General features: G+C 42.1%; 1 protein-coding gene across 1 annotated transcript in view; it reads left to right on the top strand.

Moving 5' to 3' along the window:
* Positions 1–25,288, top strand: part of PRKAR2A (protein kinase cAMP-dependent type II regulatory subunit alpha) — an 89,809-nt gene extending 64,521 nt beyond the window's left edge. Inside the window, exons 5-11 of the mRNA XM_083602094.1 lie at positions 6,026–6,132; positions 9,041–9,194; positions 12,320–12,421; positions 13,237–13,311; positions 14,434–14,499; positions 17,407–17,545; positions 20,933–25,288. Coding sequence (XP_083458220.1) covers positions 6,026–6,132; positions 9,041–9,194; positions 12,320–12,421; positions 13,237–13,311; positions 14,434–14,499; positions 17,407–17,545; positions 20,933–21,066 — 777 coding nt within the window. The 3' untranslated portion in view covers positions 21,067–25,288. The remainder of the gene's footprint in view (positions 1–6,025; positions 6,133–9,040; positions 9,195–12,319; positions 12,422–13,236; positions 13,312–14,433; positions 14,500–17,406; positions 17,546–20,932) is intronic.
* The last annotated feature ends 1,169 nt before the right edge of the window (positions 25,289–26,457 follow it).

The following is a 26,457-nucleotide window of genomic DNA, read 5'->3' on the forward strand; positions in this document are numbered from 1 at the left end:
ATCCCTTTCTTTAGCCTGAGAATGATAGAGAGATGAAGAGATTCTCCCCCTGTGCTCTCCGTGATGCACCACAGGCTACAAAAAAGGCTGTTCTATAACACGAGTGATTTTCCATCAGTGCCATAACACTCAAGATATATATAAAACCCAACGTTTGCTTTGCTCTGTTACATGGGGACCCACTTTGGGCACTTCTGATTTTCCGCAACATCCTGTCAGTCCCTGAAAAGAGTGCAAGGAAGCTATGAGTGCAGTCAGTATAAAACCTGATACTTGGGCAGGTTATGAAAGGCTGGCCTGTGCTACTTATAGAGGCAGTCCAGGATCAGCAAGTGTCAGTGAGCAGTGAAAGGTTAGAATTCAATAAGGTAGCAAACCCTTCTGTAGGTATTTTTTGGAATGGTGCAGTGGTAAAAGGTGAAAACATAGTTTCCTGTTTTAAGGTTAGCATGCCATGACAGCTTTTTTTTCTGCTTCACCATTCCAAAATGAAGAATCCAGGCGGCATCTGTTTATCTCTCTGTCATTTTGTGCAAACACAGAGTTCAATCCGCTCTTAATTGCCATTTATGTTTGGATAATATATTGCCCTGGCATTACTGTTCATACAGCAATTCAGTCTTGGTCTATAATGTTCTTCACCATTTCTTGCCACTCTGTTCTGTGATGCACCCAAGAAGAATGATTGTCATTCTAGCTTCAACTCTGTGAAACAGCTTTTTAACCTAACTGGAACAAGCTGTCTTTGAATTCAGTAGCCTTAATTGTGCTGAACTTCTTATAAGCGTAGCCATAATTTCAAGGTTATTCATAAATTACATGTGACTGCTCTTTATTCATTAAATTCCAACAAGGGGAATTCATAGTCAGGTGTTTGCAGAAGTGAGGCTGAGCGAAGGGAGACAAGTTAGCTCTCACCAGAGGCTGTATTTATGGTGCTGTCAGATTTCTTCTCCCTTCCTGAGCAGCAGAATGCCTGAGTGGTAGTTTTGCTAGGAGAAGGAACAAGAAATAGTACTGCCTGGGGCACATTCCTTCACCTGTTGAAAATGTTCGGGCTGTTGTGTCTTTGCAAGTCTTAATCATGGAAGTCAGAAACCAAACCAAGTGTACTGGTGGTTGGAACAAACCTGGTAGCACCTACCCAAGCTGTTCCATAATTTAGGAGTGCCATATTATTGAGCTTTTTTTGCAAAACCGCAAATAAATTGGATGTTTTAGAGCTATTTTTGAGGAATATTGGGAAAAACGACGCTGTTGACAGCGGTTGCCATATGTCCAGACATTTAGCCGATTTCCGCCGGACACTGCTTTCGACTGCAGTATTCCGGGTATGTCCGGGAAATTCCAGACGTATGTCAACCCTACATAATTGAGCAGTTCCACTAGTTAGCTGAGAGTATGGATGTGTACTCTGGAGAATCCCACAAAAGCTGTGGCTAGATTGAGATTTAGGTTTGGAACTGCCTGGTGGGCAATAGGTAACATTGCAAGCTTATAAAAATAAAGAATTCAAACAGGAAGTTGCTGTTTTAGCTCCTCCCCGCAATTTCCTCCTTTGGTTTTTTACTTTGCGTCACAGAAAGCGGTTCTTTCTTCCTGAAACTTCTTTCAGGCTGGTTCTTTCCTTGTTTTTTCTACCTCTTGTTGAATTTCTCTCTGTTTAGCCTCATTTTGGTTCTTCTCAGCGCTCCATCCAGCGCTCTGGTGTTTTCCCACTCATTTTTTAAGGCCAATTCAGTTGTTGGTTTCCTTACCTACAATCTCTTCAGACTCTTTATTGCATTTTTGCTGCTTTTAGTTAGCCTCCTTCCTGCTTCCAGCATTTTGCTCAGTACAGGTAAGGCTTTTCAAACCACTAGACCTTAGCTTAGTGGGGGGCTAGCCAGTTTCTTTGCATTTTTTGCTAACAATCAAGACACAGAAGAAATCCACACGTTCCTGCAAGGAACAAATTGCAGCAGCAAAATTACAGCCCGTAAAGGAACTAGACATGATTACAGCTAGCTCTGCTTCTACTCAAGTTTTAGCTCTAGATGCCACCCAGTAGCAGTATGTACCACTTTCAGCTCAGTTATGACAGATCTTCCTGGTTTGCCAGCCTCTCCTCCTCCCTCGGGGGGGGGGGGGAGAGATCAATTCCTTCTCAATTATTAGGGGGGTGACTGTACCTCTGCTTTGGTTTAGGAGCACTCACAAGGCAAAGAGAGGAGGACAACACAATCTATTCCTGGTGAAGGAGAGCATGCAGTTCCCAAGTTAGATCACTTAACAGGGAAGCTCTTCCTCAGCTGAACTTAGAGAAATTTCCTCATTCCCTGGAAACCTCTCTGAGTCAAGGTGTTCATGCAGTTTGGCCTAACATGAATCAAATGTTTCAGCATCATTACATAACAATCAAGCAGCAGTCTCTGCTTCAGAATACAGCATTATTAATTCCCGAATTTCATCCAGTTCTACTGCACCACCTTAAGGAGGCTCTACTAGTAGATCTAGCTACAGAAGTACCGTATTTTTCGCCCTATAGGACGCACCGGCCCATAGGACGCACCTAGTTTTTTGGGGGGGAAATCAAGGAAAAAATTTTTATTTCCCCCCCCCAGGTTTGCGCAGCCATCCCCAAGCTAGAAGAGGGAGACGGAACGCTCCGTCTCCCTCTTCTGCCTTCTGGGACAGCCTCTCTAGCCTCCGTGGGGCAGCGGCTTGCCCTGCTGTCCCCCGAGTTTGTGGGGCTGGCGGGGGGGGGGGAGAAGCAAGCTTGCTTCTCCCCCCCCCCCGCCAGCCTCCAGATCAGGTCGGGGAATAGCGGGGTGGCAGCGCTCCGCCTCTCCGCTATCCCGCGAGCTTGTGGGGCTGGCGGGGGGGGGGGGAGAAGCAAGCTTGCTTCCCCCCCCCCCGCCAGCCTCCAGATCAGGTCGGGGAATAGCGGGGTGGCGGCGCTACGCCTCCCCGTTGTCCCCCGAGCTTTTGGGCTGCAGGCTGCTGCCCGCAAGCCTTGCGAGCCCGCGGGACCTCCCGCCGGGCTTGCAAGACTTGCGGATAGCTGCCTGGAGAGCAAGAGGGGTCGGTGCACACCGACCCCTCTCGCTCTGCAGGCTTCAGCGAAAGCCTGCATCCGCCCCATAGGACGCACACACATTTCCCCTTCATTTTTGGAGGGGAAAAAGTGCGTCCTGTAGGGCGAAAAATACGGTAGTTTTGCCCTCAATGCCCTCTCAGTCTCCAAATCTTCTTCATCAACAATCTTTATCTGCTGCCCCTGCTCCTCCCTCCAGCTCCAACAGGCAGTCTAGAGCAGGGGTCAGCAACCTTTTTCAGCAGTGGGCCGGTCCACCGTCCCTCAGACCATGTGGTGGGCCGGACTATATTTTTTTTGGGGGGAGAGGGGGAAATGAACGAATTCCTATGCCCCACAAATAACCCAGAGATGCATTTTAAATAAAAGTATACATTCTACTCGTGTAAAAACACGTGGATTCCCAGACGGTCCGCGGGCCGCATTGAGAAGGCGATTGGGCCGCATCTGGCTCCTGGGCCTTAGGTTGCCTACCCCTGGCCTAGAGCGTGACCTTCACACAGGGCTCCTCACTCCCAACCCAGGGTTTTTGCTGCCCCTCCACTTCAGGATAGGGGAACACAATGCCTGCCCAGACACTTTGCTTCCCCTGAAGACCTTGACTCTGATCATCTGCCAGAGGATGGTAGTGATGGTGATGAATGGAGTGGTGAATCAGAAGTAGAGGAGTTTATTCTCTTGTGCAAACCTATGGAAGCCCTTGAGATATTCATTCCATCCTGTGACCCAGCTTGATTTGCCCCATCTGTTTGCCCGCTATTAGAAAGTATGATTATAGAGGCGTTGTAAAACCTTTTGAAACCTTTATTTCTCTAGGTTTTCTTTGCTTTGTTAATAGGTTGCTTAGCTACTATCTGCATCCTTTTAATGATGATTCAGAAACGCTGCATGCACCGGGAATCCTGGTATGATGAAAGCCCTAGAACGTCCTTTGATAGGATTTGAACAGGGAGGAACAACCTTTTGTCTGAATGTCAGCTCCCCAAACTACTATAGTTTGAAACCTTTTCAAATCCCACCCCCTCTTCGCACTGAAGGTGGTCCAGAGTTTGTTTTTCAGCAGCTCTGAGATAATCCCTTTTGCTTTCAAAATGTTTACTGTAGCACTTTCAGCTTTAATCATTCAAAAAGCAGTAATACTGCAAACAAGCTACAACTGAGAACAGAGTTCATATGTGTCAGTATCAAACAAAATTTTAGTAACTGATAGTATAGACTTGGGTGTATGTGTAACAGCGAACTGCTTGCGGGGCCTTCAGGCTGAAAAGTGGTTCTTAGTCACTAGACAGTACTTGCTATAGAAGAAAGGAAAATATGTGTTATTAAGTAGGCTGGTCAACACTAAGATAATAAAGGATGTATTTGCAGGCTCACTGCCTAGCAAGCATCATTCAAAGTTGAAAGGTTGCATTAGGACATAAACAGATTTGCCTTCTGTATGTTAATGATAAGAAATATTTGTGTCCTATTTGAGGAATAAGATGACAACTTCGAGAACATAAAATGTAATATAAAATTGGTCTCAATGTCATCACAGTATTTTAATTCTGTACAGTCAAACACTTTTGCAAGTTGCGAATGGATGATTATGTTTCTCACATGAATTAAATAAAATTATGGGTTGAAAATATAGTTTCTTACAACTGTTTCGTGTCTGTGATAGAAATAATAATTGCATTGATTTTAATCTGATTTTTCATAGAGATGCTTTATTTTTACTTAACGATTTTTGTAATTGTTTGGCAATTACATTTTGTAATTGCCAAACAGTTTGTGCCATTTCATTTTGTAATTCACAGTATTGTGAAGTACTTCCAGATAATAGCTACTAAATGAAAGTTATATTGCTCTGGAGCCTTTTTTCAGTTAAGGGAATCCCTTCCTCTGAATCAAAAATTCTTTCAGTAATGTCCTCAATCCCACTTCTTTCTTGCTACTCAGAGCTGATTAAAATGTGTAGAAATTATTTATTTCAATTTATGAATTGCTTCCTATCTTAAAGTGATTCAACTGTAAAAACACTGTAAAAACATCAACAATTAAAACAATATATAAAAACAATGGATTCTAGCCAACTAAATGTCTACCATGAGTGCACTGGAGTTTCTCCTTCCTCTGCTCCCTGTGCCATCTGCAAATTGGCTTCAGGAGCTCCCAAAGCAGTTCTTTTTTTTTTTGCGGGGGGGAGTTTCATTGCACTCACAAAAATAGTCCTGCATGTACAATGATTTAGTTGGATACAACCCAGTTAAAACAATTTCAGAATCAATACAGATACAAGCTGTGATAAAAAAGTACTCTGTGTTAATGAAGCCCACCATCTAGACACTCATTCTTTTCTGTGTGCTATTTACACTATAATGTTTGAAGCAGGTTTTTGTAACAAAGCATTTTCTGGCTTTGTCTGCTAAGACTTACTCCCATTTAATAATAAAGTATTTAGTGTGCAGGTGCTTTGATTACTTCACTTCTTATCCTCACGTGTGTGTTGCAAAGTGAGTGTAAACGCAGGCAGCAACAGGATCTGTTCCTGGCCTTCACACATGTCAGCAGAGCACGCATAAGCCTGTTCTGCCCCCTCTGCCCCTGTGCTGCCCTCTTGTGGGTCCAAAGGGACCTGTGCGTTGGTGGTCATGTGCAAAATGTACTTCTATATAAGAACTGCATTAGTACAAGTGCCTCGAGTTGGTTGCTTGCTTGATCCCCACAGCAAATGTTTAAAATAAGTGTCTGCTTTCAGAGTTAAATAGTTGGATTGCTTCATGAGATAGATTTTCCCTTCATGGAGATAGTTGCCATGTTGGAAAGTGCAAATAAGGTTGAATTTTTCCAAGAAGCCATTATTTACAATGGCTACTTGACTTTTCTCCTCACATGGAACATGGGACTGTAGGCACAAACAGGACGATTTGGGGCATAAAAATAACCCAAGCGTTATTGTCCTTTCAGGAGCAACTATCACAGGTTCTTGATGCCATGTTTGAGATGAAAGTTCAACCTCAGGATCATGTAATCGACCAAGGAGATGATGGAGACAACTTTTATGTAATTGAACGGTAAGATGCTAAAGCATTGCTTTATCATGGGTTTAGGACTTGGTTTTTTATCTGAGTAGAAAATGGTATTCTGAAATGTAATTTAGTACCTAGGAGTGCCTTGCTAGGAAATGGAATTTTCTAAGCAGGGTGCATACTGGAGAAGAGGGTTCTACAAACACCATATGGTTGAAAACGCACATGATACCTGGATAATACTTCAGCCTTCATTTTATGGCTCATTCATTAATTGTCAATGGCAGATGCAGTCAAAAGATCCCTTTGAGTGTAGGTGTACAAAATGCGCATTACATTAGCTAACCATCAACAATACTCATAGGATTCAAAATGCTTCTTCTGTAAAACACCAGCAGTTTAATTGTGCATAGCCCGATTCTTCATTGAAGCTTTGGGGCAGTTGTCTTGTCAGAGTTATAGTAACGCTTAAGTTGATTTTGTACATTATCTCTTTAACTATGTTGACATTATCTCCAAGTAAGAAGAATGGTCTTTTTGTGAAGCTTGTGCGTTAGTCATGAAATATGTTTATATCATTTTTGAAGTGTCTAAAACTGTCATGTAATGTTCCCTCTTAAATATTATTATCCTGACAGTTTTACTGATGAACACCTACTTAATTCTTCTACAGATAATAGTGAAATATGAACATTTATGGTTTCCTGTGGAATGAGGATGATAATAAGACTGATGAACCAATGGCTAAATGGCTGTGGGAATAAAGTCTCTTAAGAGCTCAGCTCAGCTACAGTCTTAAGATGGCACAAATTTTTAACAAGGACTTGTATATGCGTTATCTATTTATTCATTTCTATAGGAATATATATATATATAACTCTTCAAATGAATCTCCAAGTGTATTACAGCACAAATCAAAGATACAATAAAATGTTTAAAAGCTAAAACTTTAAAGTTTAAAATGTTAAAAGGGAGGATCTGAAATCTAAAAAGAGCACATAAGAATCTCACATAGATAGAACAACTATTTAATAAGATATTTGAAAGAATGAATAAGATATTTGAAACAACTTTGAAGATGTACCTCTTTGGAGTTTTGCAGATAAAAATGTACCATATTTTTCCCTGTATAAGATGCCCCCATGTATAAGATGACCCTTATTTTTTTGAACCCCAAATTAAGAAATTGGGCCAGAGCCTGAACACAAGCCCAGGCCGCCCACGCCAGAGCTTGAACCCCTGTGCTTTCACCATCAGTGTATAAAACGATCCCCAGTTTATGTATTGTTCTCCAGTGATGACAACTTTCACGTGTTTCCTTTTCTTGCATTTTGCTGAAAATATGTGATAATTTAACTTTGTTATGAAGGGAAAACGTTGCATACTCATATTCTTATGGAATAAAAATTGTGGGCAAAATGTAACCAGTTGGTATTGTTTAGCTTGTCACTTACGAAATAGCCTTTTAACGTAGAGCTCTCCCAAAATGTTAATGTCTTTAGCATTAAAGCTTCAGCAATTAGCATAAGGCAATATTGTAGTATCAAGGTTGTATCCAACATTAGTCGTGCACAGACATTAATTTCAGTGTGTCTACTCCAAGTTGAACTTAGTTGGAGAGCATGATTTCTTCCCTCTATTCTATAGTTTAATACATAGAAATCAACAATCCTAACTTGGAGTTGTGAGGGTTGCACGCTAAGATCTGTATTATCCAGTAGCAGCCGCACTGAACTAGACCAGCTATAAAACTGTTGTAGGTGTCTTGGAAGTTGCAACATGGCTTCAACTCAAGTTTAGAACACTGTTGTTCTAAAATAAAGTTTTAGTTAATAAATAAACTCTGACAACTTCATGCTCATTTAAGCCCCAAACCCTTTGAAGACACAAAATCCTCTAGGGGCTCAGTAGTAACATTGCTCTTTTTGTAGTGATAGATCATAATCCTTTCTGTGCTGGTGTATTTTATTAGGATAGCATGGTACCTTGGGGAGTCAGATTACAAAATGTTCTTCAGTATATCTCAAGGCATTGTAACAGTGTGTGTGTGTGTGTGTGTGTGTGTGTGTGTGTGTGTGTGTGTGTAATTACGCCTGGCAGTTGGAGTGATAGTGGGATATAAATAATTGGCTCCCAGTGCAGGTTTTTTCAAATGGTACATACAGAGGTTGACTAGACTGGCACTTGAGATAAAGAGAACACCAGATCATAACTAGTAGTATTTTGAATGATTAAGTAGCTGGAAAATTTAACCATTGGGGTCAAAATTAAGTCTCATGGACAACTGCAGTCATTTGAGTACAGGGTAATTTGCTTAAGGTAGCTTTCAGTTTGCGTCAGAAATTTCTCTAGTAGCATAGATTGTGATCTAATTTTGCATATCTATTTTATTTCAAAAAACTAAAAGCTTTGAAACTACCATTTGCAGTTGGCATTCATACTTAGAGTTTATGAAACAGAAGTATTTCCATGAAAAAATAAAGTCTCTACATCACTGATAGACACTGCGATATGTTAACATATTCCTTCTAAGGCATATATCACTATCCCATCTCAACTGTTCACTTAGTGTGTGCCTTCTGAGCAAGTAATTTTTTTATTTGCTTAAATTTCCTCATCTGTAAAACAGAAATAATAATGACCTACTTCAAAATATTATTCTGAGAGCAGTAAATAAAAGATATACAATATTTTGCAAATTATAAATATATATATAGCACTTGCAAGAGAAAAGGAATTCCAAATAAAGACCTAACACAGTGAAAAGGAAATAGCCAAGTTATTTTGAGGGCAGATCAGGATACATGTTGGCAGAGTATATTCTCTCCAAACCACAGAGGAGAGATTCGGAAACCATCTTATTTTATTCCTTGTGTTCTTGCCAAAGTTGAGTTTTTTTAGCAGTGTTATATTTGGTCTAATGCCCGTGGTGTTTGTTTTCCTGTCATTCTAGGGGATTGTATGATATTTTTGTAACACGAGATGGCCAAACTCGCTGTGTTGGCCGCTACGATAATCATGGCAGTTTTGGGGAACTGGCGTTGATGTACAACACTCCTAGAGCTGCGACAATTGTTGCCACAACAGAAGGATCCCTTTGGGGATTGGTAAGTTTATTTGGGGCGTGGTGGGAAAGTTACTCGCATTTTGTTTGTTGTACTATTATAGGCATTATGTTTATCAGATGTTGTCCCCTTCCAATGGCTTTATGCTATTCCTGGTTTTGGCAGGGCTTGCTATCTATTATTTTCAAAATTGTGTATATTAGATCTAGTGTAGCCTTGGCCATTTAGCAGTTAAGCTAGCTATGCTGTCGCTTCACAGAATTCATTTCTGAGAACTCGCTTTCTGTACGAAAGGCTCTCTGTACCAGATAGTCACTTCCTTGTAAGAGATTTTACATTATTGGTGGACTGTTTTCTAAACACCAGTCCTTTTCTTTACCACATAAAGTGGACTGGGAACTGACAGTACTGACAGCTGGCTAATTCATTTAATTTCATCTCACTGAGCTCATTTGCCTTTCCAATGAAAATTACCTAAGGCAGCATGTAAAAAAACAAGATGGCTGATATTGCTTAAGGGAGTATTTGGTAGTCTTGGTTCCATGCCTAGTGGAAAATATTTTTCTGCTCACACTTACCCATGTCCTATTGCAAACAGCTTTTGAAAGCCTCATTTTCCAAAGTTATTTGCCATGCAGCACCAGGGACTGCTGTTCAAAAAACGAAAGCCAGAGTCCCCTTGGCATGTCAAACTAGAAATGCAATTATTTAGATCCCTGCTAGTATTAAATATACCAGTTATTTGGTTCCAGTGAACAACTGCCTCTCTTGCACATCGGCCTTGGTATACCTACATATGGAGTTGGAAAATGCCTTTATAGATTCTCTTCTCCCCAAGAGGGGAGTGCAAAGAGCTCCTGAAGTGCGGTTCCCAAAGCTGACTGAGAGCATTGCTGCTTTTTCTGGGATACACTTACAAAATGAGTAACTTCCCTTCTAGCACTAATCTGCAGCTGCTAATCTGGGATCACTTCATAGTTGCCTGCAATAATTTGCCTTGGTTCCTCTGACGTCATAGAGCCCTTTGAAGTGTCATGGATTATGTGTATGTACGCTGTATCTACCAAGTTTCATGGCAATTAGTATTTAGTCCGTCTGATAGGGATGGCTTTGATCAAACTCTGTCCGCCACTAAGCAGGTGCGTCCTCCATTGTGGGCTTGGCCATTTGCCACCACTTTCCCTGCTGTTAGTTGGAAATGACCGTCTAAGTAATTGATACCAAATATGTTATACTATAGGGGGACGCGGGTGGCGCTGTGGGTTAAACCACAGTGCCTAGGACTTGCCGATCAGAAGGTCGGCAGTTTGAATCTCCGGGACGGGGTGAGCTCCCGTTGCTTGGTCCCTGCTCCTGCCAACCTAGCAGTTTGAAAGCACGTCAAAGTGCAAGTAGATAAATAGGTACCGCTCCGGCGGGAGTTAAACGGCGTTTCTGTGCGCTGCTGTGGTTTGCCAGAAGCGGCTTAGTCATGCTGGCCACATGATCCGGAAGCTGTACGCCGGCTCCCTCGGCCAATACAGCGAGATGAGCTGCAACCCCAGAGTCGGTCATGACTGGACCTAATGGTCAGGGGTCCCTTTACCTTTACCTTTATGTTATACTATGTGAGTTTATTTATTAGAAGAGGGCAAAACAAAAGGTAGCATTTTATTCCAGATACCTTATCAGATTCATGCTGTTACTTGTGAATCCCTTTTAAAAACGAGTGTCCAAAATGTTGAAGAGAAATGAAAACAGCTTCACTGCCCATGCCCTCGACATGTTTTTTTCTTGGACATAAACTAGGTTTCTCCCTGATTATCTGCATTGCTTTCAGCTTCCCAGAGATTCTCTTTCTTATGTCTCTTTCCTTTCTCGAAATGCTGCCATCGTGTTGGAGCAGCTTTCTCAATTACCTTACTTTGTCTCACAGCTGCTTATTAGGCCCTGGGGGCATTCTTGAATGACAGGCTCTCCCCAGCACTGCCATACGCTAGAGAAATTAAACATGAGCAGCATTGCAAGCCTGTGCTGACAAAAATGGGAAACTGAATTACTGTTTTCTGTAGTTATTGCACAGCCATTACAGATTCTGTCTTCTCTTGCCCCAGTGTACAGTTTACTGTTTCTGGAAAGATAACATAGCTATATATCCAGCTGCAAACGAATTCTTCCTTTCCAAACATATTAAGACACTCTTTCTTTATCCAACCAATTGTTTTTGTTTCAGAGACTGGCTGTTTTCAGAATAATTTTCCTTTATGTTTTTAAGCAATTTCCAGGGCTACAGTTCCATGATATTTGAGTGCATTTTCTTAATGTAATTATCAGTAACTAGGAAAGCAGGGTCGAGCTGGTCTTCTCAGGACTTTATATATTGCTTAATATTGAGAATTTCTAAGTGGTGTACATAAAACGTTAAAAAATGTTAAAAGAATAACAGTATGGCGTTAAGGCAGAGATGATAAACATGTGGTGCAGGTTTCTCATTTGTTTGATTTTTAAGCTTAATATACATTTAGCCCGCCCGCCCCAAATTGTCTCCATCATCCATCCCACCCAGCTGCATCTGAGATGGTGATGCTCCCTCCATTATTGTGGCTGAGATAACTTGCCATTTGGCTTTTCTCCTCCCAGCATACTCCTGTGCAGTGGACATTGGGCCTGAATTTTATTTCCTCTTCCTTTTCTATCCCTTTCCCTTAATGTATTGCTTTTATCAAATGACAAGCTGCCATCTTAAACTGTGAACTGCCTTATGTGGATTTGCAGAAAGGTTGGCAAATTTCATATGGACATTTTAATTCCATATTTGGTATGCAGTTAATGGGTCCTTGTGAGCTGAGCTAAATAAATGTTTGCTCATTTTCAACAAGCAGTTTTTGAATGTATCCTCTGCATCAGTCAAAGTGCATGTAGAGAAACCAGGTTAGGAAAGAGCCATTTCCCCCTCTCTTCTCTCTTCCTGTTTCCTCTCCAGTATTAACATTACTTTGTGGACATTTCAAAAGCTAGTACCAGAACCCTGACTAGCAAAAAAAGTGACACTTCTTACAAAGAATTGAAACGTAATTATAACTTTACAGGAGTGAGCTCCTTGTTTCAGTTGAAGAGGTCCTTGTTTGACTAATTCGGATAGAAGTTGTCTGGGTAAATAACCTACACTTTAATGCTGCTTCTTAAAGGATCGAGTGACATTCAGAAGAATTATCGTGAAAAACAATGCAAGGAAAAGGAAGACGTATGAACTATTCATTGAGTCAGTGCCCATCCTTAAGTCACTGGAGGTAAAGTATTTTGTTGGAGGTGACCCATAAAGAATGATTAAAATTGATTTAGGGGCACTGCTATACTTAACTTTTCAGCGTTGTGAATATTCGGTGGGTGGCTGAGCCTGCCAGGCTTGGATAGGACTTGTAACAGCAACTCCTTTAGAACCGTGCTGTATTTCCACATTAACTATTTCAGCCAGCCTTGCTACTTGTCTGGCAAATTGTCCCAAGGTGAAGAAAGGGCAAATTATGCAGGACAAACTATGCCGAGCTATCGAGGCTTTGTGTGGCTCTCTTCCCAGTATTAAAGGGTTTCTAATGGAACCTTCAGAATGATGACTTGAGCTAACTGGCAGCTCACGAAATGCTGTCACCAAGAGCTGTATGCGTCGTTCTCCCTATTGCCTTTCTAGTTACTAATTTAAAATGAAGGCAAAAGAGCTCTACGTGGCGCTTTTGTGGTTGTCACTGCTGTTTCTCTTTGGCTTCCAGGTATACTAGAAGCAACAACAGGCATCAATTGCTGTGTCCAGTTTCATGATGTGGGGAGGGATGGAGAAGCAGACTTCCTTTGAGCTGTCAGAACTAAGGGAAGCAGTGGAAGGAGTAGGGTCGAAGGCAAGCATGGGTGACAAAAACAGTGAATGGGTGAACAGCCCATTGGCCATAAACTGCAATGCTGTTTTGGACAAAGTTATGCAAATAATACTGTGGGAAGGGTTTAACATATCCACATATGGGCACTTGGGTCACCTGGTTACAGCATTTGGTTAGGTTATGCCGGAGGAAGGATTATGGGAGGTGGAATTCATTTTCTCTTTCTGTTCCAGCCTTCAGAGCGAATGAAAATTGTTGATGTAATAGGGGAGAAAACGTTTCAAGATGGGGAACGTATCATTGCTCAGGTATGTGGACACCGTTCTTCCTCAACACACTTGTATCGTAATGTCAGGTTTAGCTTGACTTCATTATCAGCATGAACTGTTCTTCCCTGTTTTAGCTGATCATACCTACTTATGTTACCCAAACCAGCATACAGAAAGTAAAATGAATATAAGCCTTTAGGGTGACTGGTGTTCAAGTTTTAAGCAATGTGGCCATTTATATGCACCTTTCTTCATTACTTGACCAAAGTGCTATGGTATTGCTGTGGTACTTCATGGTTCTGCTGATGTACTTATTTGTCATTCAGCCTGCATCTTTTATTTTCCCTCTATGCTGTTGTTTGCATTTTATAAGAACTACTCTGGAACTTAGGGACGCGGGTGGCGCTGTGGGTTAAACCACAGAGCCTAGGATTTGCCGATCAGAAGGTTGGCGGTTTGAATCCCCGCGACAGGGTGAGCTCCCCTTGCTTGGTCCCTGCTCCTGCCAACCTAGCAGTTCAAAAGCACTGCAAAGTGCAAGTAGATAAATAGGTACTGCTTCGGCGGGAAGGTAAATGGCGTTTCCGTGCGCTGCTCTGGTTTGCCAGAAGCGGCTTAGTCATGCTGGCCACATGACCCGGAAGCTGTACGCTGGCTCCCTCAGCCAATAAAGCGAGATGAGCGTCGCAACCCCAGAGTCGGTCACGACTGGACCTAATGGTCAGGGGTCCCTTTACCTTTACCTTACTCCGGAACTTAGCACAATTGTGGTTTGATGCCAGTATTTGTACCAGCGATACTTTGAATTGGAATTCCCTCCCCCCATGCAACTTAGGGAAATTTATATCAGAAAATGCCCCAGAGAGAGATAATTTAGTATGTTTATGTGTATTTAGTAAACAAAGAGTGGCTGGGGAAACCCAGCCAGATGGGCGGGGTATAAATAATAAATTATTATTATTATAACTAACAACTTCAAAACCGTTAAGCTTGTCTAATATTTGATTTGCACATGGCATCCACTTGTTGCTACTAATGAACTAATGAAACAGAAATTTTCCAGTGAAGCAATAAAGCAGTTCAACACCACCACCCAAGTCAGTGGGCTGAACAGTTTCAGAAAACGAAAACAAATCTGAAAACAACTTCTTGTCTTCACAGGGTGATAAGGCAGACAGCTTTTACATTGTAGAATCTGGTGAAGTAAAGATCTTGATTAAAAGCAAGGTGAGTCCAAATATGCTGTGGTGCTGATTGGTTAAAATTTAGTAAATACAAATATCAAGAAAAATGACCAGTAAAAAGCAATCATTTTCAAGAATCTTGCTATAAGAACTGCTACTTATTTTACTCTAAAGTTACTATTGGGGTGGGAGGGTGGAGCAGGGAAGCAATTGTGTGAAGGTATTAACAGTTTCTTAGGATGCCGAAAGTTCATGTAGGCTGTGAGCAAGACCACTGCAAAGCCTTAAAGCTGTGAATTGCCATAGTTGTTCACGTGTGAACAAGCTATTCATGTGTCTCTTGTCACAAAACATATTCTAGACATACATTTTTATATGCACCTTTTCTACACATAGCTTTCTTAATTAGTTTCACCTTACAGAAATACTTTTAGTATAGTAAGGAAAGTTATGTTTGAAATGGTATTAAAAATACATAGGAATTGTCCTATGTGAATTGGTCATTTAGATGCATTGTAAAGGAAATAATATACCATAAGTGAGAGAAAACCACGGGTCTGGTTCACATACAGCGACCCTTCTGAAATTTGGCAGTATTTATCCCCTCAGAAGGGGCTACCAAGCCTGCAAATGTAATCTCATTTAGTAAAAAAATTAAAAAAATGGTGTATGTGTGTTTAACTTATATATGCCCAGCACAAAAACTCCTGGATCAATTTGTGTGGAAATTAGCATAATAATAATAATACCTTTATTGTCAATGTACAACCTGTGTACAATGAAATTAACCAATGTTTTATCTTGTCAGGCGCAGCTAATATGCCTGCAACTTTTATCCAATTCTGTTTAAAAAAGTAGTTTATCACATTTTTTAATTTCTCAAAATAGTGATTAGCTTTGATTTTCCTGAATCTGGTTTGAAATTCAGATCTGAACCACACAGACGTTAAATAGGTCTTGAGATAAATTGGGCTGTTTTCTGAAGCACTGAAACAGGGTCCAGACCAAAGCTTTTGGCTTGTGCACACACCTCTTGTTAAAAGCTCAGTGCTGTTAGCATTGTTGCATTGTAATCTACAGACAAGAGAAAGGAGGAAGTGTGTGTACAGCAGAGAGGAGGAGAGAGGGTGTGCATGAACCCATGTCCCACTCCTACTGTTAAATCTGCTTTGGGCCACCATGCCAAAAGTTTTTCATATAAATTATACCGTATGCTGACAGTCACAATGTACCCTGGCTATCAACAAAAAATATTATGTTTCCTAATGGAGCAGTATTAGAATGCAGTCAACAAAAAATGCAATTTTCAATACCTTAGTGCTTTGCCTTCTCAGCAGTGCACTTAATTGCTTTTGAGTGAAATTCATGTTCACATTAGGCAGCTGCCGAGATCTTTTGAGGGGTCAAAGCCTCTTGTTAAGTCAGCCTTGATTTAAGTACCGTATTTTTCGCCCTATAGGACGCACTTTTCCCCCTCCAAAAATGAAGGGGAAATGTGTGTGCGTCCTATGGGGCGAATGCAGGCTTTCACTGAAGCCTGGAGAGCGAGAGGGGTCAGTGTGCACCGACCCCTCTCACTCTCCAGGCTTCAGGAAAGCCGCAGCGCCAGCCCCACAAGGTCGGGGGACAGCGGGGAGGCGGAACGCCGCCATCCCGCTGTCTCCCAATGTGGTTTGGAGGCTGACGGCGGGGAGACGCGTGCTTCTCCCCGCCGCCAGCCCCGCAAGCTCCGGGGACAGTGGGGAGGCGCAGTGCGTCTTCCCGCTGTCCGCGGACCTGATCTGCAGGCGGGCGGCAGAGAGAAGAGCGCTTCTCCCCGCTGCCTGCCACGCAAGCTCCAGGGACAGTGGGGAGGCGCAGTGCGTCTTCCCGCTGTCCCCGGACCTGTTCTGCAGGCGGGCGGCGGGGAGAAGAGCGCTTCTCCCCGCTGCCTGCCACGCAAGCTCCAGGGACAGCTGGGAGGCGCAGCGCGTCTTCCCGCTGTCCGCGGACCTGGTCTGCAGGCGGGCGGCGGGGAGAAGAGCGCTTCTCCCCGCTGCCTGCCCCGCAAGCTCCGGGGACAGCTGGGAGGCGCAGCGCGTCTTCCCGCTGTCCGCGGACCTGGTCTGCAGGCGGGCGGCGGGGAGAAGAGCGCTTCTCCCCGCTGCCTGCCACGCAAGCTCCAGGGACAGCTGGGAGGCGCAGCGTGTCTTCCCGCTGTCCGCGGACCTGGTCTGCAGGCGGGCGGCGGGGAGAAGAGCGCTTATCCCCGCTGCCTGCCCCGCAAGCTCCGTCTTCCCGCTGTCCCTGGACCTTGTCTGCAGGTGGGCGGCGGGGAGAAGAGCGCTTCTCCCCGCTGCCTGCCCCGCAAGCTCCGGGGACAGCCGGCCCCAAAAGCGCCTGGGGGGAAATAATTTTTTTTTTCTTTATTTCCCCCCCAAAAAACGTGGTGCGTCCTATGGGCCGGTGCGTCCTATGGGGCGAAAAATACGGTAGATAGGTGTGATAGCTGAGAGAACTACTGTGCAAATAGTATGCTAGAACACCCAGAACTTGCCTCTTATGGTGGCACTTTCCCTTAGAGAACCTGTTTTACTTTAATTCCTCCAAACATAACTGTACAAAATCCTCTAGGTAACAGTGAAATCAATCAATAGTTTCAATATCAATTTAATATTTTTTTAAGAAAACAGTTGTCATTGTATGGGTCCTAGCTGGACCGACCTCATTCTTGTTGAAATAAATACTGTATGTTCAAACTTTAAAAAGTATGTAGACAATGCTGCCTTCCAGCCTTCTTTGAGAGCAGGGTTTTACAATGAGGGCACCACCACAGAAAAGCCTCTGTAGCTTGTGATACTTCAGTCTGATAGCCATGGAACTGACAGCAGGGCACTCAGGTAGTGTCGCGGCATAGAAGGGTTTGAAGGGGAACAAGAATCACTTCCAATTGTTAATGTTTCTGATGCAGACCGTCACAGGCAAGGACGCAAACCAAGAGGTGGAGATTGCGCGATGTGAAAAAGGACAGTATTTTGGAGAACTTGCACTTGTTACCAACAAACCCAGAGCAGCCTCTGCCTATGCAGTTGGGGAGGTCAAATGTTTAGGTAAGAACTTTTTCTCTCTCCTTGTATGATCAAGTACCACCAGCGGCTCCATTTCCTCCACACTTCTGTTTGGATCCATAATCTTTTTGTTCGGGTACATTATTATTATTATTATTATTATTATTATTATTATTATTATTATTATTATAAAGGTAAAGGGACCCCTTACTATTAGGTCCAGTCGCAGATGACTCTGGGGTTGCGGCGCTCATCTCGCTTTATTGGCTGAGGGAGCCGGCATACAGGTCATGTGGCCAGCATGACTAAGCCGCTTCTGGCGAACCAGAGCAGCACACGGAAATGCCATTTACCTTCCCCCTATTTATCTACTTGCACTTTGTGCTTTTGAACTGCTAGGTTGGCAGGAGCAGGGACCAAGCAACGGGAGCTCACCCCGTCACGGGGATTCGAACTGCCGACCTTCTGACCGGCAAGCCCTAGACTCTGCGGTTTAACCCACAGCGCCACCCACTTACTATTTATTAAATTTATATACCGCCCTTCAGTTCCACTGAGTTTCTAGCTCTTTTCCCTATGAAGAAAATCTTGAAAATATCACAGCATCTTTCTTAAAGGGTCTGATATGTTGTAATTGTTTGAGTTGACCCACTGCATATCTTTTGGTGATCCCAGCTGGTTAGAAGATTGCTAGCAAAAGGACATGTGCTATGCAAAGATTTGTTTCCAAGGACTTGTTTTCTTTCCTTGGCAAGTACCTGTGTTTGGGCCTGTTTACATAATTTGAATCCAAAGTGAACTTGAGGCCTTGATTTCTTCATCCAAGACGGTAACTTGGAAAGTTCAGTCAGTGATGCCTAGTAAAATTACGGTTTCCTGATTCTTCACTCTTATCTTGGGTGAATGACTACATTCATTTCCATAATAGGAGGCAGTGAATGGACTTCAGTTTTATGGACAAATATGCTGACTTGTGAGTGAACCAAGTCAGTCGTAGATGGAATGAGCACTCTGTAATTCCTTTCCAGCATTATATTATTTATTATTTTAAACCAGCCATCAATTTAAAATCTCAGGATAGTTTATAGTAAATCAGTTAAAACAATAAAATTCAGGTTTACAACCATAAAAAGCAAAGAGTTAAGTAAACACTGATGAACAGCAATGCATCTTTGTTAAAATAACAACAATACAAACTGCAGTGGTCTTTATAATAACCCTGACCTGAGCAATTATTTTCAAAAGCCGAGGTGAAAAGATAGTCTTTACTTGACACCCAAGGCCCCATAGTGAAGGGGTCATGTTAACCAACAGAGTTATCTAAGGATATCAGTATTTAGAAAGTTCTCTTGAAACTTTATTATCTGCTCAAGAGGAAGTGAGCTGTCATTTAAAATCAAGAATTGTAGCTGCTAAGCAAAACCAGAGATTGTGGTTTATCACAAACTGATTATTTAAACATGACAGTTTCATAACCCACAGTTTAGAGTGTGCTTGTTTTGAAACTGACTAGAGTTTGTGATATACCACACCATTGTTTCACATGGCGTGGCAAGTAGTCTGTGAAACTGAAACTAAATGCTTGTGAAATCCCTCTGCCTGTGCAGAGGAAATTGTGTGAGCCTGAAACTTCACTTGGGCTTCCAGCTCATGCACATAGCGCTAAACCTTGGTCTAGAATTATGTTTGAACACAGCCACTCCACATCACAACTGTTGAGTCTCACTAGTGTCCTATTCAGATAAAGGTGTACCTCCGGCTAGCGTTCCTCTGTGGCTTCATGTTGCACAGGAAGATCAGTAGTGGCAGGCAAGCCAACATTCAGAGTCCTTTATATTCTTGAATCTCTTAAAATGCTCTCAAGGAACTCTGGTGTTCTCCAGAACACATTTATTAAATCCTCTGACTTTGCAGAATGGAGAGAAGGCAAAACCAATGGGTGCCTGGTGGCTTTGTAACAAAGCGATTTCCAAATTTCTTGATGCGTTTTACATTTTGGGGATAAAGCAACATAGAATTATATACTTAAATCACGGGATATCCTAGTTGAAATCAGTTCCTTCCAGTTTGCTTCAAAATCTGACAGGGCGTTCAGTTTCATTTTTATTTTGTAAATTTATATCCTACTCAGCTATGTTAATGGGATGCGGGTGGCGCTGTGGGTAAAACCTCAGTGCCTAGGACTTGCCGATCGTATGGTCGGTGGTTTGAATCCCCGCGGCGGGGTGAGCTCCCATCGTTCGGTCCCAGCTCCTGCCCACCTAGCAGTTCGAAAGCACCCTTAAGTGCAAATAGATAAATAGGTACCGCTTTATAGCGGGAAGGTAAACGGCGTTTCCGTGTGCTGCACTGGTGCTGGCTCGCCAGAGCAGCTTCGTCATGCTGGCCACGTGACCCAGAAGTGTCCTCGGACAGCGCTGGTCCCCGGCCTCTTAAGCGAGATGGGCGCGCAACCCCAGAGTCGGTCACAACTGGCCTGTACGGGCAGGGGTACCTTTACCTTTACAGCTATGTTAAAAAGGGAATTCCAGGGTTGTTTACAATAGAGTGATAAAATTATAAAACAGTTGAAATCTAAAAGAGCAATATTAACACCGTTTCCATGAAAGATTAAAAAGCCTGGTGTCCAGAAGACATTAAGGGAGACACTGAGAAGGTCGCCTCTTCCCATCAGTAAGTTTCAGTCAAATACACAAGCGACAAAGGCCTCTCACTCACGCTCCCTACCAGTGATACTGGAGGCATACTGTTTTCAGAAAAGTTGCTCTCCAGTTTGGCTCTGTGTTTGCTTGGGTAGTTACGTTGGTGAGAAGTTTGGAAACCAGCTTATTAATAGATCTGACTTGTTCTCATTGGCTTTGTTTTCTGTTCATTCTGCTGGATGCGGCCTACAGTCTAGAATTAGATGCATTTCTGGAATAGCCTTGGGATCCACAGTAAATAGCAATACCAGGCAAAAGTTTGTCTGTGAAAAGTTTGTCTGTGAAAAGTGGTTTCCCTTGAAATGATCTGATTTGGAAAGGATCCATCCTTCAGATCAACTGTGCCACTTTCCTTCTGTCCCTGCGACTTACCATGCTGCTGATGCAGCAGTCCAAACCATTAACAACAACATTATTATTATTATTATTATTATTATTATTATTAATAATAATAATACCCCGCCAATCTGACTGGGTTTCCCCAGCTACTCTGGGTGGCTCCCAACAGAAATTAAAAACACAATAAAACATCAAACATTAAAAACTTCCCTAAAACAGGTGGCTGCTCTTGGAGCAACCATAAAAACCTCAAGGAACAATATCTCCCTGTTTTCCTGGTTAACTTGTTCTGCTTCCAGTTTCTTTGAAGGTGCAGGTGGGGGCGGGGATTTCCCTTGAAGTCTTACTTTGATGCATTCTTTCCATGTCTCCCTGTGTTTCTGTGCAGTTATGGATGTGCAAGCATTCGAAAGGTTACTTGGGCCCTGCATGGACATTATGAAGAGGAATATAACCCATTACGAAGAGCAGCTGGTAGCGTTGTTTGGTTCTAGCTTGGACCTGACCCATCCAGGCAATTAGGCACAGAGTACCTTAGTGCCTTCTCAGTTCAAGACACAGAAAAGTCTCCTATTAGCAACAGCGCAGCACCACACAAATGAAAGAAGGACACTATGGGACAGTGGCTGTTGGTGTCTTCTTGGGCATTTTTTTAGAAACCTACATAGGTCTCAGCACAGCTGGACAGGTCAAGGTTTGCTCCAGGCCTCTGCTTTGCTGCTGCTGAAATTTCATTATTAGACCTAGCTTACTGCTGAGTCTCTTAATCCTCCTTTCACTTTGCTTGATTCAGAATGGCATGTCTCTCCAACAATTCAAGTGCCTGATACGAAAGATGTGGAGCCCTCTTATTTGTTCTTGTTTAAACAAAAATCATTGCGAGAGAAAACTTTGTAATTGTGATTTGGAATAGCAGGTGGCTCTTCCTTCTTTCAGGGACAGCTACCTCCTTACAGTATCTTCCTTTTGACGTTTCCTCCCCCCGACAGAGTATCAATCTGCTTTTAATACAGATGTTGTACTTGGATTTGAAATAGTTGATAATGTCAAGGGCATGGGAAGATTTTGGAGCTAGCGAGTTCTGATGTTTCCCTGCCATCTGCTGCAAATGGCAGGTACTGCAGCTTCTAAAGCTTCTGGGTCCAAGGGTGGACCTACTCCAGTCGATGAATAATGAAGCAAAATACTGAATTCTGAGCAGTATCTAGCAGAAAACGGAATTAGGTTTTTTATATTTTTAAGCTACAGTGAATTTGAATATTAGGTCAAGGGATCCAGTGGCCCGAAGTGTTGCAACAATATTGTCCTCCAAAAGTTGACCTGTTTTCTTGATTAAGACTTAATCTGTGGTCTGATGGGAAACAGAAGTGCGTAACCCAAGTTCCTGTTTGTGGGGATTCTTTATACACTTCAATTTTGCATGGCACTGCCCTGCGCAGAATCAGTTTTAATGCTCTTTTTTTAAGGAGGGTTGGCTTTTGGGGTTTTGTTTTGTAACTTAATATTTATGTACTTAAGGGGCTCCCTTCTACTGTAATATTTTACAGCATTCTTTAACAAAATTAGGTATACACTTTCCAGTTGCCAAGTCTGTTTGCTAAATCTTTTTTGGAAACTTACTTCAAACGAGAATGATTTCTTTTTTTAAAAAAAAAGAAACCTACAATGAAAAAATCTCACTCCCTGGACAATTGATGTTGTGGCTGGAGGGATCTTTTGAGCTCAGATTCAGTTAACTACATTTCTCCAAAACACTTCCTAAGTCAGCAGCATTTTTTTTAAAAAAAGTATCTTCTTTCTATCTTACTGCTTACTTAAAATAATTAGCAACATCCAGTGATGTTTACCACCTGTGCAATGAAAATCTGCTTGCACAATAGAACTTGGGATTTTCTCTTCTCCCTCATTTTATCCCTTGTGCACTCTCCCTAAAAATCTGCTCTGGCAATTCCCCCAACCCTCCGGAGCAGATTTTGGGAGAGAGGAAGGAAAAGCCCTGTTGCTTGTGGGGCCTCCTGCTCTCACTATATTTGATCTCGGCCAAAAATCTGGATTAAATGTTATCCAAGTATTATATCTACAGCCATTAGATTTTAAAACGATTCTCTTTATAGCATTAGAAAGAACATTCTTAAGGAAAAAAGTTTTGGAACCTGTAAGTAGTCATTTTGCTTTGACTATTTCACTATCAGTGTTTGTCAGTGTTTATAAACATGACTATTTTGGAGAGAGATTTTCACTAATTATGGATTTGCAATGATAGATTAAAACCTTTCACTCATTGTGGCCCAGCCATTTAAACCTGAAATAATTCCACCATTCATAATTCCTCCTTCTTGGCAATGCCACAGATCTAAACCACAAATTAGCTCATAGTAGCCATTTCCCAGTTTGTCTCATTTTTATGTTTTTACATTAGCAATTTAAGACATAATTTTTAATACGTTGTTGAATCAGGGAATGATACTGTACTAGCTTGAAGGCAAAAGGACTTTTTTTAATGTAATGAAAGCCAATGGAAAAGACGTCCAAGCTCTGGTGATTGTATCCTGCGTTTCTTCCCCCAACACCTCCATTTCAGCTGTGCGTTCTCTGCTTGTAGGAGACAGGCTTGCTACAGTTGCAAAAGCCCAGAAGAAAAATATGCTTCATTCATCTTAAGATTTTACACCAAAGATATTGTTTCATTGTAGGATTTTCCGTGTGTAAACTTCTTTTAGGTTGTGGATCTAATTAAGGGGATTGGTTGGAAAAGGTCACTGTGGAGCCTTTGTAAGCTGAGTTGAGCAGGTATGCATTCAAGCCATTCTCAAGTTTTCCTTAAGATTTCGTCAAATTTCAGGCGAGCCAAATTCCTTCTAAACCCAGTTTCCAGCCAGTAGAGGCCTTCCCTTCTTATGCTGAGCACTTACTCACTGGAACCCTGCAGGCGTTTGTCTTTGCTCTATATAACATTGCTTTATAGTTTTTAACAGGTTACTCAAAATGGCACCTTCTCAACCTGGCCAAGCTGAAGTTCTGGGGTTCTGTTTGTTGGAGTTTTGTAGAGGATTCTGCTGCATTAGAAAGAAATGACAGCGAAGGGAAATGGCTTTACAGGAAATAGAGCGGGTGGGGGCCAGACTAGCTATACTGATCTATAGACTACCTGCTGAAAATTATTTTCTATACTTTTCTGAAAGCAGGCAAGTTGAAGGGCTCAAATGCACAATCCCAAAATTGGACGTTCCTTTTTGTGCAAAACTGATTTATCTCTGTGTGTTTATGGATGGTGGACTGGTCATATGACTCACTATCAAGAGCCACAGTTCTCTGGTGTTCCTGTGATAAGTTGTGTGGGAATTCCAGCTGAACATTCAAGGAGGACAGTCTTCTTTTTTTGGCTGGATTTAAACGCAAGTCCAGTTTGTAGCCGTGTGGATTGCTCCTCGCACTGAAGACATCAACATTACTTTTAAAATGAGCCATTTTTTATATGTCTGAGTGGTAATGATTTGGCTATTTGTAAAATGATGTATTGTGAAATACTTAGAGTGAAAGATACTTGGACGAATCATGTTGACATCTACTATTTCCCCTTCATGCCTCCGTCCCCAGTCTCCCTGGAGTCTAGCAATATTGACCGAGAGTGGTTCAGCTCCCATTTTTGGATCACCGCTTTACCATAGCTGCATTAACTCCTTATGACATTTGAACGTATTTTAAGCATTTTGTTTCTGCTTCTGGTATTGCTCTTTATCAAGGGGGGAAAGAAATCTGCAAATAGTTTGCGTATGATCACTGGTGATGTCTAGCTTTAATAAGAGAACTCAGCAGCAAAGTGGCTAATGAGAGTGATATCTCTTCACATGGTCATTTTTTAAAACACCACCACCAACAACACAGCTTTCTGCTTGTCATTTTTGAGGCTGGTAGGAAGAGCTTACAGTGTCCCTGTGTTATACTTCTGTTAATGTCACAGCACAAATTTCACGAAATGTATGTAAGAAACGAAATGTTGATATGTGAAGTGCAGGTTTGCAGAGGAGAAAAGGTAACCCCTTTAAATGCCATTTTCTTTTCAGTTGTTATTGACATGTATTTGTATACTAGTCTTGCCAAAAATACAACTTTTCTGGGTCCGCCCCCCCCGGTTATATTTTGTTGTGAGTACTGCTGGTGAAGTCAGTGTGTTCCAGTTGCTCAGCCACATGTTTCATTTGAAGAGGCCTTCTCTCTGTGTGGTTTCTCCCTGTACAGGCTGCACAGGGCCTTGATCTGTTGCGCCTTGATCACCCAGGAAGCAGAAAACGGTCCCTAATCTCTTAGGCACGTGGCACAAATTTTCTGAGCCTATCTAAATCTTAAACCATGTGCTATGAATGCTTTTCTCCGGTCACAAAGGTAATTTCAATTTTGCTTAAAAATGCTACCTCAAGGCTCCAAGTGCTGTAAATGTGTCTTGCCTGTGAGAATTCCACAAACTGGTTTTGATAAGTTCTGTTGCATTAAGTATGTGGGATGTTCTCTTGGGTTTTTTTAGATCTGTTGGGGAGGGGCCTGTTTTAACTCATTTTTACAGCTAATATTTGATTATTATTTTTTGTCCTTGTTTTCAAAAAGTGTGGGCAGATTTGCAGAGGGATCAGTTCTTGCACTATAGTATTGCCCAAGGTGGGGGAGAGTACGCCCGCCATATGAGATGCTGGTGTCAAACTGATCTGGGGTTTGACTACACTTCCGACTAATAAAACCTGACATGCCATGTCCAGCCTTCCTGATTACCTTCTTGTGTGTCTTAGTCTGCTTTTCAAACTTCAGCGAACGTGATCCTTACCCACGCTTACAAATTAAAAGAGACAATTCAGCTTGAGCCATGTGCAGTACTGAATACAGGCAGTACTGAAAGGTCATGGCTGCTTGGTGCAGTAACTCTTGAGGGGAGAAGAAGGACCATTGCATAGTGGAAGAAGGCATGCTTTGCATGCAGAGAAGGTCCCTAGTCAAATTCTTGGCATCTCCAGGTTAAAAAGTCTCAGGTGGCAGGTGCTAGGAAAGACCTTTCAGTCTGATATACATTGGCAGTCACTGCCAGAGAGAATGCATACTTCTGGGTTGGATGGACCAGTAGTCTGACCCGGTGCAGCCTTCCTGAGATCACTTGGATTGCAGGTCAGAAACAGGTGCTCAAATGCTCTTGCATGTCACACTCCTTGCAAACGGGAATCTAGCAGACAGGAAAAGCTGCATGGGCGGGGAATAAACAAAATTATTATTATTATTATTATTATTATTATTATTATTATTATTAGCCCCCACAGTCGCTTTCAAAAGTCAGTCTTGCACTATTCCCAACTTAGGTTGAACACCTGGCTTACTAACTCAATTGTTCTTCCCAAGCACACAGACCCATATTTTTACGTATTACTGTCTCTCTCCAGAATTTGCATTTGGGTTTTTATGCCAGAGGAATCATTAAAGTGTGCAGGTGGAATAACTCGTTCAGTGTCTGGCTACTAAATGAAGGTTACAGAACAGCAGATTTTAATTTTAGTTACAAATTTATTTGTAGGGCGAACTGTAGCTATTATAGAAGGTTGATTTATGAATCATAAGGTAATGTCTTACACCACAATAAAAAAGGCATAAACCTCAGTGAATTAGAATCCACCGGCTGCATGAAATAATATCCTAAGTTGGGTGTGGGTGTTTCTGGTTAGCTGGCTGGTTGGCATCTGTCTGTCTCAAGAGAAGGAAGAAGAAAAGCAGTAACATCAGAGAGGAAAGAAATGCAAAGAATAAAGGTGGTAATAATTACGTTAAAGTTTAATTTTGTCAAAAAAGATTATTCACAATTCACAAAGCAACATTAACACAAACACCCTAGCATTGGTTAGCTAATTAACACCTTTTGAGGATTAAAGACCATTTTCT

This window comes from Podarcis filfolensis (genome assembly GCF_964270895.1).
Source record: "Podarcis filfolensis genome assembly, chromosome: 2".
Classification (NCBI taxonomy): Eukaryota; Metazoa; Chordata; class Lepidosauria; order Squamata; family Lacertidae; genus Podarcis; species Podarcis filfolensis.